At 38.1% G+C, this 18041-nt stretch overlaps 1 protein-coding gene across 1 annotated transcript in view; it reads right to left on the bottom strand.

Annotated features, from left to right (window-relative positions):
* SERAC1 (serine active site containing 1) overlaps positions 1-18041 on the bottom strand; it is an 85623-nt gene that overhangs the window by 32795 nt on the left and 34787 nt on the right. Inside the window, exons 2-8 of the mRNA XM_024122483.3 lie at positions 16532-16630; positions 13891-13927; positions 11195-11331; positions 8754-8843; positions 7382-7513; positions 5515-5636; positions 4390-4518 (exon numbers count right to left, since the gene is read on the bottom strand). Of these exons, the coding sequence (XP_023978251.1) occupies positions 4390-4518; positions 5515-5636; positions 7382-7513; positions 8754-8843; positions 11195-11331; positions 13891-13927; positions 16532-16622 (738 nt within the window). The 5' untranslated portion in view covers positions 16623-16630. The remainder of the gene's footprint in view (positions 1-4389; positions 4519-5514; positions 5637-7381; positions 7514-8753; positions 8844-11194; positions 11332-13890; positions 13928-16531; positions 16631-18041) is intronic.

Genomic DNA, 18041 nt, shown 5'->3' with positions numbered 1-18041 from the left:
CAAGAGGGAAGAGATATGGGAACATGTGTATATGTATAACTGATTCACTTTGTTATAAAGCAGAAACTAACACACCATTGTAAAGCAATTATACTCCAATAAAGATGTTAAAAAAAAAAAAAGAAGAGGCAGGGGCATCTTACTCTCAGAAAACAAAGGTGCCTCACAGCCACCTTGGGGATGGAATTTAAAAGGATAATGAGGTCAGCCTGAGGAACAGGTTCTGGTGGCCAGGCAGTGGCGCTCTGAGCATCAAAAGGAAAACAATGACTACACTTCACTGGAGCGACTCCAAGACATGGTCGAAAGGAGAAATTATAAAAAGTATACTAGAGAAGTCATATCTACTCATATGTCCCTAATTTCTCACAAAAACAGAGGTGAGGAAAAGACAAATCATTCTGTTGACTGAAAAAAATGAACAACGTGAGAGTTGTGAGTTACATTTTATTTGGGGTAAAATGAGGACTATAGTCCAGGGAGACAGTGTCTCAGACAGCTCGGAGGAACTGCTCCAAAGAGGTCAGGGGGAAAAGTCAGTATTCTGTATGATTTTAGAGAAGGGGGGACGTGCTGTCAAGCACACGTTTTGGCAGAGGCTCACGGCTCATCACGCGGAGCAGTTGTCACCGCTAACGATTTCAGTGCTTTTCTAGATATGAGGAGATGCAAGAACTTGGGCTCATAAAATCTTCTCCTGAAAATGTCTAACTATCTGAAGGCCTGTTCTGCCAGTTTTTCCCAGAGCACCGAGCACCTCATTCCCGATCTCCACCCTGAACTCCTTTCAGGATGTGCTGATGGTCAGTGGCTGCAGTGGCCAGTGACTTAATCCTTGTAGAGGCAGATGGCGAGTGCCAATTTTTAGTTGGCAATTCAATTGGTAAAAGAATATAGAATACTATGATTTGTTTTACTGATAAAATACTTTCTGCTCACTGAGTTGATTAGTTATTATAGTAATAGTGATTATAATGTTTTGATTTCTCTTAGAGATATAAGATTTTTTTTTTTTTTTTTTTTTGTGGTACGCGGGCCTCTCACTGCCGTGGCCTCTCCCGTTGCGGAGCACAGGCTCGTTGCGGACCACAGGCCCCGGACCCGCAGGCTCAGCGGCCACGGCTCACGGGCCCAGCCGCTCCGCGGCATGTGGGATCCTCCCGGACCGGGGCACGAACCCGCGTCCCCTGCATCGGCAGGCGGACTCTCAACCAGTGCGCCACCAGGGAAGCCCTAAGAGATATTTTACGAAGACAAAAGTCTTGCTGAAATGATACCACAAGAATAATGGCATTCAGTAATCACCCTCGGGCGGGCCGGAGTTGGAGTCTGTTTAGGATGCTACGCCTAGGACGCTGCTTTGATTCACTCAGAAGCCCTCTGCTATGTGTGGGTAGTTGTCTGCCAGGTATTTACATCTAGTCAATGGGAGTAAGAGATTTGGGGAGAGAACACCAACACCTCCATCAGAAGGGGCGCCTTTTCCCATCTGAAGGCAGCCTTATTCCAAAGGAGTGGAGCGTCCCCGTGGAGCACTCTGAGAGCTCTGATGACACTGCAGACACTGTGCCTTCCTCACCTAATGCGTGGTTTCCTTCAGTTTTCAGACTCCTTGCCACCAAACAAACTTTACACTCGGTAACTGTGCCTAGTGGCACCTTCCTGTCAATCTTCTCACCACCCCCAGGGGCAGGCACACCAGTAAACAAGGGCCAGTTCACGCCTGGATCACAAAAAGTAAAGGGCTCAGACTTAACATGTAATGGGAAGCCATTTGGAGGGCTTCAAGCAGGAGTATGACTGGATCTAATTTGTGTTTTTAAAAACATCACTCTAGCTGCTGTGAGGACACAGAACCGGAGAGGTAAATTGGAGGCTAGAGGTTGATGTGGTGTCTGTAGCTCACAGAGGTGATGGAGACACGATAAGGAAGCTTTCTGGATCCAGCAAGATGGTGAACTTGGCTTCCAGTTGTGGACAAAGAACGTAGCCTGCCATTACAGAAAACAAACAATGGCGCCCGCCATCAGGCCTTCAGCCACGGCAGCACCCCCACCCGCTGTGTGCCTGAGGGGAATTCAGGATGGAGGGAAACGTGAAACATTCTGTGCTCGATACTGGCCCTAGAGAGTTAAGGTACATACCTAAGGAATAATTTCAGTGAGCCCAGATTCCTGCATCTTCCCCTACATAAAATCATTAACTTGAGATGTCTGTTCTTTGTGATTAGCAGTAATCTATGATGTTCAACTACGTGGCTTTTTTTTCCAACAAAACCTCAATATTTCTGGCTCCTCCCTTACCTCTTTGGAGCAGTTCCTCAGAGTTATATGAGACGCTGTTTCCTGGGCTACAGTCCTAAGTAAGGTCCCCCCAATAAAACTTAACTCACAACTTTAGGTTATGTGTTTTTCTTTAGTTGACATGGTGAACACCTCCCATGACAAACATGTTTAATAAAATATAACAAAAGCTATTTTAAAACAAAGTCAAGCTCAGGGACTTCCCTGGCGGTCCAGTGGTAAAGAATCTACCTTACAATGCAGGGGACGCGGGTTCGATCCCTGGTCAGGGAACTAAGATCCCACGTGCTGCGGTGCAACTAAGCCCGCGTGCCACAACTACTGAGCTCGTGTGCCTCAGCTAGAGCCCACATGCCACAAACTACAGAGCCCATGCGCCCTGGAGCCTGCATGCCACAACTAGAGAAGAAAAAACCCACACGCCACGACTAGAGAAGAAGCCCACGCACCTTAATGAGAGATCCTGCATGCCTCAACGAAGATCCCACGTGCCGCAACTAAGACCCGATGCAGCCAAAAATAAATAAAATAAACAATAAATAAACCTTTAAAAAAATAAAATAAAGTCAAGCTCTAAAGAAAATAAAAATAAAGGGAAACCCTTGGGTGCTAGAATTGAAAACAGAACATTCAGCAGAAGCGATAAGCACATAGCTGATGATGTAAAATTCCTGCAGGCACCTCAGGATGGGCTTTTAACACTTGTTCAGTGCAGAAGATGTGGTTTTGAGTCTCACATTCTATGGGAGCTAGATTTGAGATCCCTATATAAAGGCAGAACCTTGGAAAGATTGCCTCCTTGTCTATAAGAGAGTCTAGAAAAACTGCCCAGCAGCCCATGAAAGCAACAAGAAGCCTGTTTCTGCTTGGGGCTTTGAGTGAGAAATCACAATCCTAAGACTCTGCCATCCATAGACATATCTGAATTTATACTACCTATGTGCTACAGAAATTCCAAACTAAGGAATCAATATAAAAAACTAGTGCCTAACAGTGAAGTCCTAGGTTATCCAAAGAAGCAAACACAAAAACTGCTCTGTAGAGATAAATTTAGAATCTGAGGTGCTTGGGACTCCCATAGAAAACAATCAATCTGGCTAAAGATAAGCTCACAGTAAAAATGATTAACACATGTTAATCTACAATATAACATAAGGGGGAGTCTGTGCCACCACAAACAGGAATTAACCCCCAATAAACTGAAATAATAAAAGACTGTGAAAGAGACTCTAAAATTATTTTTAAATGAAAGGAAGAAGAGAAAGCAAGATGAAAAGAACAGGACACTATGAAGAAGAGACGATGGTGGCCAGGAGTAAGTGGCAACAGTGAAGGAGCTGAGACAAAGGCATTCAAGGTATACTTGAAGGAACTGCTCACAGCAACTGCTGCTTAGGTGAAACTGGAAGAAAGGAATCAAGAATTCCTAAGCTTTAGCTTAAGCAACTAGGTGGGTGGCTCTGCCCTCTACCGAAATGAAAAAGACTAGAGGAGGAAGAGCTTTGGAGAGGGTGGGTGGGTTTGGCATGGAAAGTTGGGATGCCTATTACATATGCAAGTAGAGACGTCAAGAAGGAGGTTGATCCGGAGCCCGTGCTCCGCAACGGGAGAGGCCGCAGCAGAGGGAGGCCCGCATACCAAAAAAAAAAAAAAAAAAAAAAAAAAAAAATAAGGAGGTTGAATATTCACATCTAGAGCTTAGATGAGACACAGGGCTAGAGATACTGAATTTAGGCATCACCAACACAGAGGTAATATTTTAAAGCCTTGTCGATTACTATTCATTCTTCAAGAGGCGACGTCAGAGTACTTCCTATGAAGCCTTTTAAAAATGGTCTTTTAAACAGAGTGATGGGCTCTTGGGGTAACCTGTATCTCTCTTACACACTCTGTGCCTTTGTTTATTTACCTGTCTCCCCATTATCCTGAACACCTAGCCCATTGTGTGGCACACAACCAGGGACCAGCATGGTTATTCAGTTCATGGATGAATGACTGTTCTGAAGTTCTAAGTGCGAGCCCCTGGCACAATATCTTGGAAAAGTGGGCACTCAGAAATATTTCCTGAATGAATAAATGAGCTAACCTTCTGAGCAGCTAGACTTTGACTGCTTTCACTCAGAGCCAAAGATGTAAAATACTGGATACACTCATCTAGGTCTGTTTGAGGTAAAGAAGCCAGCAACTGTCTGAGCTCTTCTTCAATGGAAGAATCCTGAAATAAAGGAAAAGAAATTCTTCATAATTAAACTCAACAATTGAGTATAACAAAAAGTACCCAAAGCATCAAAGTCAAAACAAAACAGGAGAGGTAAATCAGTGCTTTTAGTCTTGAAAACAGTCACCACCCTGGTAAGTAGAGAATCATTTAATTTTGAATTCTATACTTTCACGTCTGCTAACTCAATCTGAAAGACCTATTGCAAAGCATAGCTCAAGATTTTCACCTCATAGGCTACTTCACATCTTGACTCAAAATGAATTATTACATTCTTTCTAACTAAAGCTGGCTTTTTAATATGCAGAACTTGTTCCTATCTGATTTTTTCTAATAACTAATATCTAGAATAATTTGTTTTTCTATTTTTCAAAAACAGATTGCAAGTTTTCAGATTTTCATTTTCTAGAAAAGTCTGAGAAAAGCGCTCAAGGAACATGCTCTAATAGCTATATTAGTAGTTAACAATTAATATCCATGTATATTAGTACATTAATATCTATGTAGTAGTTCTCCAGAGACTGTTTTGCACCCCAGGAAATATTCAGCAATATCTGAGACATTTTGGGTTGTTACAACTCGGGGGTGCTACTGTCATCCAATGAGTAGATGCCAGGGATGCTGCTACAGTGTACAGAACAGCTTCCAACAACAGAGAATTATTTGGCCCAAAATGTCAGTAGGGTTGAGGTTGAGAAAAACTGTTCTATAGCAACCTTAGAACAAAGGACCAATTTATGGACGCTGATATGCTAAGAAGCCACCCTCTGGTGTACAGAGACTCCCAACTCCACATAGGGGAAAATAATTTAGGAGAAACAGCACCTCCTGTGGAATCAAGAAATCTTGGAAACTACAACTGCAGGTTTACACCCTCGTTTACCTGCTTGTGGCAAGTAGCCAACAAACTGCTTCTTGAATGGTTACTTTGCACCCAAAGTGAAGATGATATATTAAGCGTTTTTTACTCACAGGATTATTTTATTTACTTACTTCTTTTAAAGATGGCAGAGGAGGTGGGCGGAGAAAAAAGCGAAGATCACTGTCTTTGCTTCGTGCCAGACCAATAAGAGTTCTCAGATCACAGGCTTGAGCAACTATCCTATACTGGTAATCTATTGTAAAAGTATATTGCGGGCACCCAAATTAGCTTATGCTTGTTTCAAAGGTTAAATGAACAACTTAACTCTTAAACTACAAGTTTGTAATTCAAAATTTCCCAAGTTTTTTTTAACTGCAACTGCATTTACAATACCAGTAAGCTAAATATCCAACATTTCCATGACTGATCTCATAATTCTCAACATATATCTAGATATATCACAATCAAACTAACCTTTTTGAAAAAAATAAACCTCAAATGTGAAAACTGATAGGTCAGAACCAATTTAACTTCTCCTTAAAAAAAAAAAATTCCATCATCCAAAAGCTATTTTGATCACTACTCAGAAAACCTGAGTTCCGTTTAAATCTGTCATCCCCTGGTACCTATACGGTGCTTTGACATTCCCTGAAGCCCATGAATAATCTGAGGTTCCAGACAGCAGTACTTTGTTGTAGCCTTCATGATCTCACCATTATGTATTGCTGTAGACTGTTTGTGTCCCTCCCAAATTCGTGTGTTGAAATCTAATCCCCAATGTCCCAGTATTTGGAGATAGCACCTTTGTGAGGTGATTAGGCCAAGATGGTGCAGCCCTCATGACTGGGATTAGTGCTCTTATAAAAGAGGCCGCAGAGAGCTCCCTCAGTCCTCACCAGACACAGAATCTGCTGGCGCCCTGATCTTATATTTCCCAGATTCCAGAAAACTGTGAGAAATAAATTTCTGTTGTTTGTAAGCTACCCGGTCTAAGGTATTTTGTTGTAGCATCCCAAATGGACTAAGGACATGTATCAAAAAAAAAACTGCAGCCACTGAAGGAGACATTTTTTAATAATAGCCCTATATAACTTGGATGAGTTCTTCAGAATCAAGTGGGGAACTTTTAAAAAAAATCTACATGCCAGGGCTCCAACTTTGATTTTTCTGATACAGTAGAAGTCTGAAATGGAGTCCTGGAAGGCAGATTTTGAAATAGATTTTTATTCTAAGTCTCCACTCGCATTAAATAAGCTTATTTTTACATTACAAATTATTATAAATTATTATAGCCACCACTCAAACTAATTAACTTGTATCAAGACAGAGATCTTATTCTGAGACTAAATTTTTCTCTGAAAACATTATTCTTTTTTGTTTACCCATTTTTACAAGGTGACTCTACTAACAAAGTGTACTTTAGTCCCTGTACTCAGAGCAGATCTGATCTCTTGCTCATGTACTTTTACTGCAGAACTTGCGATTTTAAATACAACTAAATATTTAAAATCTTCCTTAAAAAACAAATATACACACGCAAACTAGGCACATTTGACCAAGTATTAGTATTAAAGCCAAACAGACTGTCAAAGTGAATGCAAATATAACTTTGATGCAGCCAGCAATTAAAATATATTTTATTAAATAGGAACCAAAAAAAACATAGACACATTAGGCCATAACTATCAGAATCAAGAGTTTCTCCAATCAAGTAAAAGTTCATTCTGGTAGAAAGTTATACAAATATATCTACCTCAGTTTTGAGGGTGTCCTTACCAAACACAATATGATTACCAGGCCAGCAGGTTTTACACTTTCTCTCAGGTTTTACACTTTCTCTATCACTAAAGTTTCTTTTAAATTTTTTTGAAAATATTTTTTACATGTATTAATATTTCCTGAATTATTTCCCTTCCTTAATATCTCCTTCCCTTCTCTTTTACATCAGCAATCAAGAGCTAGCTGATGGTGTGCCATGTGTTCAGATGGTTTCATTACCATGCCAGTGATGGGTCTCTGACATTTCCTGCACAGCCTGCAGTCGTGCTGCTCTGTCATCGGACCTACTCTTTCTCAGGAGCAGCCACACAGCACATTCGTGATCTTCTATGTCAATTGTACTAAAGGTGTCTTTGTTAAAAAAAAAAAAAAAAAAAAAAGACAATGTGAACAGTTAAAACAACATTTTCATCCTCACATTTAAGACAGTAATTTATAAATATTTGAAATCTACAATAGGAAAGTTAATCCGTCTCCAGGTGTTGATAATGACTGATAGGTTTGTTCTCAGTTCTGTCATATTATTTTGTTTTATTTGTTATGTGTATTTTGTATGTGCTTTTGTTTTATATATTATGTTGCTTTCACAATGAGATCTTTTTTTTTGGCTCCTTTTCCCTAAAAAACTTTCTATTATGAGAAATATCAAGCATATGGGATAGATTAAAAGAATAATACATTGACATCCACATGCTTACCACAACTAGATTTAATAAATGTTATTATTTTGCCATATTTGCTTAATCTATATGGATGTGTGTGTATTTTTTTTTTTTTTTTGGCCACGCTGCACGGCTTGTGGGATCTTAGTTCCCCAACCAGAGATCGAACCCGGGCCCTCAGCAGTGAAAGCATGAAGTCCTAACCACTGGACTGCCAGGGAGTCCCCCAGGATGTGTATTTTTTTCTGAACTATGTGAAAGAAAGGTGCAGAAATAATGACATTCCACCCTTCCATAGTTCAACATGCATCTCCTAAGAAGCTTGCATTCTCCTATATAATCACAATGCCATTTTAACACCCAAGAATACTAACAAAAATCTTCCAGATCATCTAAAATTCAGTCCAATTCCATATTCAAATTTTCCCAATTGTCCTCAAAATATCTTTAAGAGCTGGTTTTCTAAAAAGCAGGATTTGATTAAGTCTCTTTAGTATCTTAATTCTAGAAAGTTTTCCCACTTTTTTTTTTCATGATGCCAACTTTTTAAAGAGATCAGGCCAGCTCTTTTATAGCTAGCTTCACAATGCAGATTTGCCTGATTGTGAAATCTACATTTTTGATGCAATATTCTCATTATGAGAAAGCATGGGAGTGATTTTCTAACAAATTTGAAATTTTGAAATATTCATCAAGAGAGTCTCAATATTTATTTACAACTATCTAACAACAATGCATCCATAAAGAGAGATGGAAGAAAACAGTCCAAGGCATCAAGCCCTTAAATACAGCCCAAGAGAATAATGTTCCTCAATTTTCCATAGCTATAATAAATGTTAGTATAAGAAATGGGAAAACAATCTCAGGTTGATCACTGAATGACTTCCAGATTACTGATAAGGAGTCTCAGTTAAATGTGTGATACTTACCAGCAAATGGACCCTGTAATATCCTGGCTGATGTTGCCAATACTTTTCTTACTGCTTTGTGAAGCTCTTTTCTTGCCTGGTAGGTGATTCCTAAAATGATTACAAATTTAAATAAAACCAATTAGGTACTCTTAATGCTATGCTCCAATACTTCAAAGAAAAAAATGTATAAACTAAACCCCAATTTTTTCAAAAAGAAAACATAAAACAGCATCTTTCTCTTTTTACTGTCACTATTTAAAGCAACTAAAACCATTATGGGAACACAGAACTCTAGATCCCCCAAAAACCAATGCTTTCCTAGTCAGGGAAAAAGTAAAAACAAAACAAAAGCAAAAACACTAACTAAAATTAACAAAAATCCTTATGTACAACATAGGATTAACTACATTCAGGAAAATGCCACTTAAAAATACCACTCTCAAAGTGAAATTTAGAGATACCTTACTAATGAGATTAAGCTTTACTATATAGGTAAATTATATGCTATAAAAATTATCTGTGTAACTGAAATTGTAACACACCATAAAAGCATGTTGAAATAAGGAAGGTGAAATAACAATAAACACAAACAGGAGAGAGTGGTGACACATACATATCGCTGTAGACAGGGGAGCAGCAGAACCTGCCCACTCAGGGAATGTAAAGTGCTCACAGGCATGGTTATTCTGGCTGACAGTGTAGAACAGGCAGCTCTAAATCTAGTGTGATGGCTCACCAAGCTACCCATATCCTGATAAAAAGATACTCCTCGGCCCTATAATCTCATGTTCACCAAGCAATCGTCTGATTACTAATTGGGTTTCCATGTGACCAAAATACGGAGAAGGGGAGTGTTCTGACTAGTAAAGACAGGTTTTCCAGCCTTAACGACAGATTTTTTCCCTCTGTAAATAAGTTCGTATTCATACTTGTGAGTCCATCTCGTGAGTTTAGTGAGCATGAATAAATGCCTTAGAGCAAAAATACCTCTGAGCTAAGTGACAACATCATGTTTTTATGCTTTTGCTGAACTGAGGACCAGCCTCCGAACTGACAGTCCTCGTGAAGGTGAGGAACTCCACGTTTAGACTAAAAAAGCTGCCTAGTCTTCATCTGACTTAGTTATAGGGGAGCTGCAAATTTGGGTTAAATATGAAAGTCCAAAATTTTATCTTCAATGAATTCTTTAGGAACTTGGTTCTCATAGGGTTTGGTGATTCGTAGAGTTAGCTGAACCTATTTTATTAATATTGTGCTTTGAATACTCATTTTTTCATTTTTTATAGTTTTTTTCTTCCAGTTTTCCTGAAATACAATTGACATACAGCTCTGTACAACTTTAAGGTAAACAGCATAATGATTTGACTTACAAACATCATGAAGTGATTACCACAACAAGTTTAGTGAACATCTATCATCTCATATGGATACAAAATCAAAGAAAAAGAAAAAAAATGTTTTCCTTGTAATGAGAACTTCTTAGGATTCACTCTCTTAACAACTTTCATATATAACATACAGCAGTGTTAATTACATTTATATTTATTAATGTTATACATGATATCCCTAGTACTTATTTACCTTATAACTCCAAGTTTGTACATTTTGACCACCTTCATCCAATTCCCCTTCCCCCACATGCCCCACCTCTGGTAACCACAAACCCGATCTCTGTTTCTATGAGTTTGTTTTTGAAGTATAATGACCTACAACACTGTGTTAGTTCCTGGTATACAACACAGTGATTCCATATTTCTATACATTTCAAAATGATCACCACGCTCAGTCCAGTTATTCTGTTACCATACAAAGGTATTGCATAATTATGGACCACATTCCCCACACTTCATACCCATAACTCATTTATTTTGTAACCAGAAGTCTGTACCTCTTAATCGCCCTCACCTATTTCTCTCCTCCCCTCACCCCCACCCCTCTGGCAACCACCTGTTTGTTCTCTGTAGAAACGATTCTGTTTCTGTTTTGTTATGTTTATTCATGTTTTATTTCTAGATTCCACATATAAGTGAAATAATACAGCATTTGTCCTTCTGTGACTTATTTCACTTAGCATAATATCTTCTGGGTTTACCCATGTTGTTGCAAATGGCAAGGTTTCATTCCTTTTTATGGCTGAGTAATATTCCATTGTATATATGTACCACATCCTCTTTATCCATTTATCTACTGATGGGCACTTAGGTTGCTTTCATATCTTGACTACTGTAAATAATGCTGCAGTGAATAGCGGGGTGCATAATCTTTTAGAATTTTCTTTGGATAAATACCCAGGAGTGGCATTGCTGGTTCTATTGTAGTTCTATTTTTAATTTTTTAAGGAATCTCAATACTGTTTTCTGTAGTGTTTGTACCAATTTACATTCCTAAATACTCATTTTTAAATTCAATAAGTAGCTTCCATTTTTCACGAAGATGGGATTACTTTACCATAAACTTACCGTGATTTTCTCTTTTATCTAAAGAAACTGTGTGCACATATATATATGACTTCATTTTTTCTCTTTCTACCACTTGAGTATCTAATGTCAAAGACTTCTTCAAGGCCAGAACTTCATATGTAATAAATAAAGAACCTCTTAAAAAGAAACAAAAAATTCATCATAAATATACAATCTAAATATAACACAGGAGCCACTTTTTTTATTAAGCTTTTTGTAGAACTTTTTCTATCTTTTTTATTGGGAAACATAACATATATACAGTAATGTGCATATAACATACATTATACATAAATATGTATAAATATATACACACATTTCAGCTTACAAATAATAATAAATAGCTGCAATACCATACCCAGGCAAAAAAAACAAAACATTAACAGTACCCAGAAGCCCACAGTGTATCCCTCTCTGATCCTGACCCACTCTCTCATCTCTATAGCTAACTATTATTCTGGGTCTTATTATAGTAATATCCTTGCTATTCTTTATAGTTCACCACCTAAACATGAACCTTTAAACAACGGGGCATAGTTCTGTCTGTCTGTGAACTTCACAGGAATGAAATCACACTGTATGTATTCTTTAGTTCACCTTCTGTTTGTGAGATTCATCCATGTTGCTACATGTATCTGGAGTTCATACATTTATATTTTCACATGGTATGTGATTCATCCATTGTATAGCTATACTACAACTTATTTATCTGTTCTACCACAGACGGGCAATTTAGGGAATTTCTATCGATAGCTTGAGTCTATTACAAATAATACTGTTACACATTGTATACATCTACACTGTATGCATGTGTATATGTTCCTCTAGGATACATATCTAGAAGTAAAATTACAGACTTTCTGAAAGTATATATATTGTTCAACTTTACTAGATAATGCCAAACTGTTTTTTTTTAAAGATTAGCCAATTTGTACTCCTTATCACCAGCATATGAAAATTTCTCCTCTCCTAAGAGTTATACCTAAAATCAAATATTAAAACTGAAATACAGGGGATGCAGTGGGTCGCAGTGGTTAAGAATCCGTCTGCCAATGCAGGGGACATGGGTTCGAACCCTGGTCTGGGGAGATCCACATACCGCGGGGCAAGTAAGCCCATGCGCCACAACTACTGAGCCTGTGCTCTAGGGCCTGTGAGCCACAGCTACTGAAGGCCGTGTGCCTAGAGCCCGTGCTCCACAACAGGAGAAGCCACCGCAATAAGAAGCCCCGCGCACCACAAGGAAGAGCAGCCCCCGCTCGCCGCAACTAGAGAAAGCCCGCACGCAGCAAAGAAGACCCAACACAGCCAAAAAATAAATAAATAATTTTTTTTTTTTTAAAGTGAAATACAGGGAATTCCTGTATTTCTGCACTGTAATTCCGTGCAGTGGTTAGGACTCCGCACTTTCACTGCCGAGGGCCCGGGTTGAACCCTGTTTGGGGAATTAAAATCCTCTTAGCTGCATGGTGCAGCCAAAAAAAAAAAAAAAAAAAAAAAAAAGGAAAACTAGTGAAATACATGTTGTGTATCCTAAAATGAAGGATTTTTCCCCTCATCAGATTGACCTACACTAAATCCAGACACAAAGGCTGCACTCTGTCTGGATTCACAACTTAGAAACAACAGGTTTATGAAGTCTTTTTCTGAGATTCCCACCCTAAAGCAAAAGCAAGTAAGACAGAAATGCCAGACACTGGCCGGTATCAGAAGAATAGAGAGAAAGCTCTCAAGAATCATCACCTCTCCTGGGGAATCTATCTGAGCAGCCAAAAAGAACAAACCTATTCAGTATTTTTATCATGCTTTCCATGAAGGACAAAATTCTTTACCAGAAATTGTGATTAATTTTCACTATATTCCTGAATATAACTGATATAAACAAAGAAATTACATTATAGAAAAGAATATACATTTATCTTTTGCCTGGAATGAGTCAAAAAAAATCATCTAAATATGTTTTGTCTTACAATGTCATGGAGAAATGTACGTATTTGGATAAAATACCAAATATATCTCCTTTATCATTTTAGCATCTAAGAGTTGATTTTATATTTATACTAATGAAGAAGAATATTATTAAAAAAACACTAGAACAGTATTAGACATAAACTTAACATATATATCCTCCGCCCCCCCAAAAAAAGGAAAGAAAAGAGAATGAAAAATAACGATTTTGGGGAAGATAGTCATTCCATTCATTAAGCATGTGCCTCTGAAACAGCATGAGATGAGAGTGTCAATCTATTGGTTTTCTCAGTCAACCTCAATTGCCTTTCATAAGAGCTTTACGGTGACTTAAAGGATGTTCAAAAGTAATTCTGACTATAGTTGATTTTTACCTTCTTCACCCTCTTTATAACCTAACACAAGATGTGATTTTAGGTGTGTGAAAGCTAATTAGTGAGTGCCTGCTCTGTACATGCCAAGTGCTTCCCTCAGAGAAACAGTGCCAGGTGGGTAGAATCCCCATCGTACACCTCGATCCAAGAGAAAACACTCCTCAGGAGTTAGAGTAACTGGATCAAGACAACACTGAAGTGGCAGAACCAGTGATTAACCAGTGATGAATCCACATATTTATAGATTCCAAAATCTATACCCTTTCACTGCCCCATGCTACCTGTAAATCACTTCCACTGAGATTTCAAACAGTAGTATCATAAAGCCAGTTAATATTTCACGTTGACACTTACCCTAAAATAAGTGATCCAGTAAACTTTATTATATTTCCTTCAAAAAGAAAGGGGAAAAAAAAGTCAATGTGATGAATATCAATTGGAAAAACTGATATCTTTCCATTAATATAATCATTTACTATCAACACATGGCTTCCTATTCCCATATACAAAAAATGAACCAATAAGCACTGAGTCCAAAATATAATCTATATTTCATACTAATTCTCCCCTTCCTCCACCTCTTCTTATTCTGCCATCCTCCACACTCAATCAGTAAGAAACCCTCGTATGCTGCACTACTGATACTGCCAGGCCTAAAGTGCTTTCACTGAATGCAATGTCCAGGGAGCTAACTGTCCTGACTTTTTTTTAGTTCACAACCAGTTAAATAAAGGAATGGGAAGAATTCTCCATATCACTACCTAAGACTATATTAAGGGATTATGTTTGTGAAGTGGGACACAAAATGATTCTTCCCAAAGAAATTATGTTATAATTGGTGGTTAAGTGCCATATATAGGTAGTCCCATTTAAAATATAGGTTAGGGACTTCCCTGGTGGTCCAGTGGTTAAGACTTCTCCTTCCAATGCAGGGGGTGCGGGTTTGATCCCTGTTCGGGGAGCTAAGATCCCACAGCCAAAAAACCAAAACATAAAACAGAAGCAATATTGTAACAAATTCAATAAAGACTTTAAAAATGGTCCACATCAAAAAAATCTTTAAAAAAAATAGGTTAGTTTCTACAAGTTTATTTATAAATTTTTTGCTTGGAACTTGAAAACATTTTTTTTAATATTAAAAAAAAAAGTCCTAGTGGCAGACACAGCTAGCTGCGTATTCAATACACATAAGCCCCTTAATTCTTACTAACACAACCTGATTACTACCTAAAGATATTCAAATTTCCTTGATTCTTACTAACACAACCTGATTACTACCTAAAGACATTCAAATTCAATACACATAAGCCCCTTAATTCTTACTAACACAACCTGATTACTACCTAAAGATATTCAAATTTCTTTACTACCTAAAGATATTCAAAGATACCTGATTACTACCTAAAGACTCCTCTGCCGGTAAGGCTGGCTGTGCAACACAGCTGTAGCCAATATATACATACACATATATAGAGAGAGATGTAATACATCTATATAAACATATAGATAGAAGTCTATAGGGAGAGATCCCTCCCCAAATAAAAAGACAAAGCCTCATAACATGGCTTTTGGTCTTTCTGCCTTCTTGATGTCCTGGGATTCAGCAACAACTTGTGACCATGAGGACAATAAGATAATAGAGCAGGAAGACGAGAGAATTGCTAAACTGTGGTTCCTGCCCTAAATTGTCTCCATCTTGACTTCCTGTTATGTAAGAAAAACAAAAACCTTACTAATTTAAGCCATAATAGTCTAGTTTCTGTTATATGTACTGAACACATGTTAACTAATATATTACCCATGATGGTTAGGGACTGCAGGCAGCTCATGAATATCTATGTAACCTATAATTTGTTGGATGTATAGAGGTAGGTAGCCCTTTGTTCAGACCTTCAACTTATGCTGCCAAGAACACATTTCTCCTCCCTACTGAGGGATAAGGAACTTTCCTCCATCAACTTCCCTATGCATCAGCCAAGGGAGATGGAAATTCCTCCCAAACTCTAGTACCCAGTGGTTCCAGAACAGGAAAGAGGACAGTTCCAGAAAATCTGCAGGGATGAGATCGAAAGTTGTGACACACAGAGCTTCTTGACTGTGCAACCCCTCTGGGACCTTTTTCATTCCAAGATGGCTTCCTGGACTTCCCCGGGAACAGCCAGTTTATTTCCTCCTATACTGCTGCCATCTGTTTCTTCTTACTAGGATGTTTCTTTTTCACTAAGCCCTGGAAACAGAATACAGACTCACAGCCTTTTCTCCTACCCCAAAGTGTATTTACTATTCTTGAGTGTGTTTTGCTAGAAATGATGAGAGAAGAAAAGCTCCCTTCTCTGTCCCACTCCTCTTTTTATTTTTAAAATACAAAATCACAGAATTTTCTAGATGAAAAGGATCTATCCTAAAAACTGATCTTTCTTACCAATCAAAAGGAAGCTCCATGAGGACAGAGACTTCATCTTATTCAATACTGCATCCTCAGGGCCTAGTAATAGTACCTGGCACATAGTAGAATGAATGAAAGATGGCCTAGGCCAATATTCCCATTTTACAAATAAAGATTAGTAATAAGTAATGTAAATAAAGATTTACAAATAAAGACAGTAGATCAGTGCTAGATCCTAAGTTCCTGTAGGGCAAGCAAAACATCTTCCTGGTTCACCACTGAATTCCCAGAACCTAATACATGTGCCTGGCACCATGTTTTACAGAAGCTTAATAAATGGCTGCTGAATAAGAATGCAGTTACACTTGAGTTTAAAAGGATGAGTATGAATCTGACAGGAAACATAGTGGAGGGAAAAGATTCCCAAGAAAAAGGAGTATGCATGGCTCTGGGCATTCAAATTTGGGGTGAACCTGTAGTACAGAAAAGACATAAACAACTTTGAGATTTATCATGGATTAAATAAGTTTTTGTGGACAACCCTGGAAACTTAACCACAATTCTATCACTGTTTCTACAAGAAGATATTTTTGTTTAAACTGTACTCACTGACATCTCTCCAGTATGTGTTGCTTTTTGGCGGAGGAGTTGAGGTTCCCATTCTTCTGCAACAGATGACGCAATAAGCAGCCAGGGACATTCTGTGTGCTTAGAACAATTATAACACGTTTAATTTAGCATGTAATTAAAAACATTTCTCTTAACTATAAGAACATGTCACAATCACAGTAGACTGCCCACAGAGTTAGATTTTTCAAGACCTGGAAAAAAGTTTTCAATTAAAGAAAAAAATTTCTCTCTTAAAAATTTAAAGCAGACTTATTAGAATAGTATTTTGCTAGTACCTCGATGATTATTCTTCAATGTGTCCAACTGTGAACAATGATTAGTAGGAAAAAGGAAAAGAGATTATTAATCAGAATATCAATATAGGAATCAAAAAAATTTTAATGCCTTCTAAAAATATATATATGCATATAGAAAGATATATTTATCTTTAGTGACTGAAGTCCCTACAGAAATGAAAAGCAGCTCTGAATGGAAGATATACTTAGGACCCATAGAAATGTTTAGCTTTTCTCCAAGGCCTTCAAGATGGTACCCAACATTGTTTAAAATCTTTGAAATTTAATCGTTACTTGTTGGCATCCTGTCAAAGGAGGAAATGTTGCCCAACTATTTAATCACTATCCTTTTGCTCAACTATTTCATCAACTGAGTAAAGATATCTAAATATGATGCGATGGTTTCTAGAACAACTCAGTATTCTAGAATCGTAGATTGTCTTTGGATGAGACGTTTCTTTCTTTTTTCTTTTGCAATAAGAGAAAAGAAAGAAGATGCCTTGAGGAACTCATGTGAGAAATGGTCTTTGGTTTAATACATTAAAAACTTCTGGCAGCTTTACAGGGATTAAGGGGAAAATTGCTTGGTATACATGTGTAAGAAAATCTGTTAGCAATAACACAAAATAAAAAGCTTAAACATTTTTTCTTGTAATTCTAGTACCTCAATTGATGACTAAGTAAACTAGTTTAGGCAACAGATAAACTTGTAAAGGTCACTGTTTTAAAGATCATTGTATCTTATTTTCTCACTGTTTAAAGGGTTGCTGCTACTTCTCTATGAGACACAGGATAATGGTAAAAATGATACAAAGACAGCAATGAAGTAGGTGCTTATAAAACCAAGGCAGAATGCAATGTAAACTAAGAGTTTATGTATAGATTTTCATTTTAGTTACTACATGAAAACTTTTGACTAAAACAAAAATGCAGAGCAAAAATCTACTGCTTCCTTCAATCCCAACATCTACTATGAAAGCAGTCAACTATAAAACATTATACGGGGCTTCCCTGGTGGCGCAGTGGTTGAGAGTTCACTTGCCGATGCAGGGGACACACGTTCGTGCCCCGGTCCGGGAAGATCCCACATGCGGCGGAGTGGCTAGGCCCGTGAGCCACGGCCGCTGAGCCTGCGCGTCCAAAGCCTGTGCTCCGCAACGGGAGAGGCCACAACAGTGAGAGGCCCGCGTACCACAAAAAAAAAAAAAAACAAA

Source organism: Physeter macrocephalus, chromosome 10, assembly GCF_002837175.3.
Source record: "Physeter macrocephalus isolate SW-GA chromosome 10, ASM283717v5, whole genome shotgun sequence".
Lineage (NCBI taxonomy): Eukaryota > Metazoa > Chordata > Mammalia > Artiodactyla > Physeteridae > Physeter > Physeter macrocephalus.
This window is presented reverse-complemented; position numbering and strand designations above follow the sequence as displayed.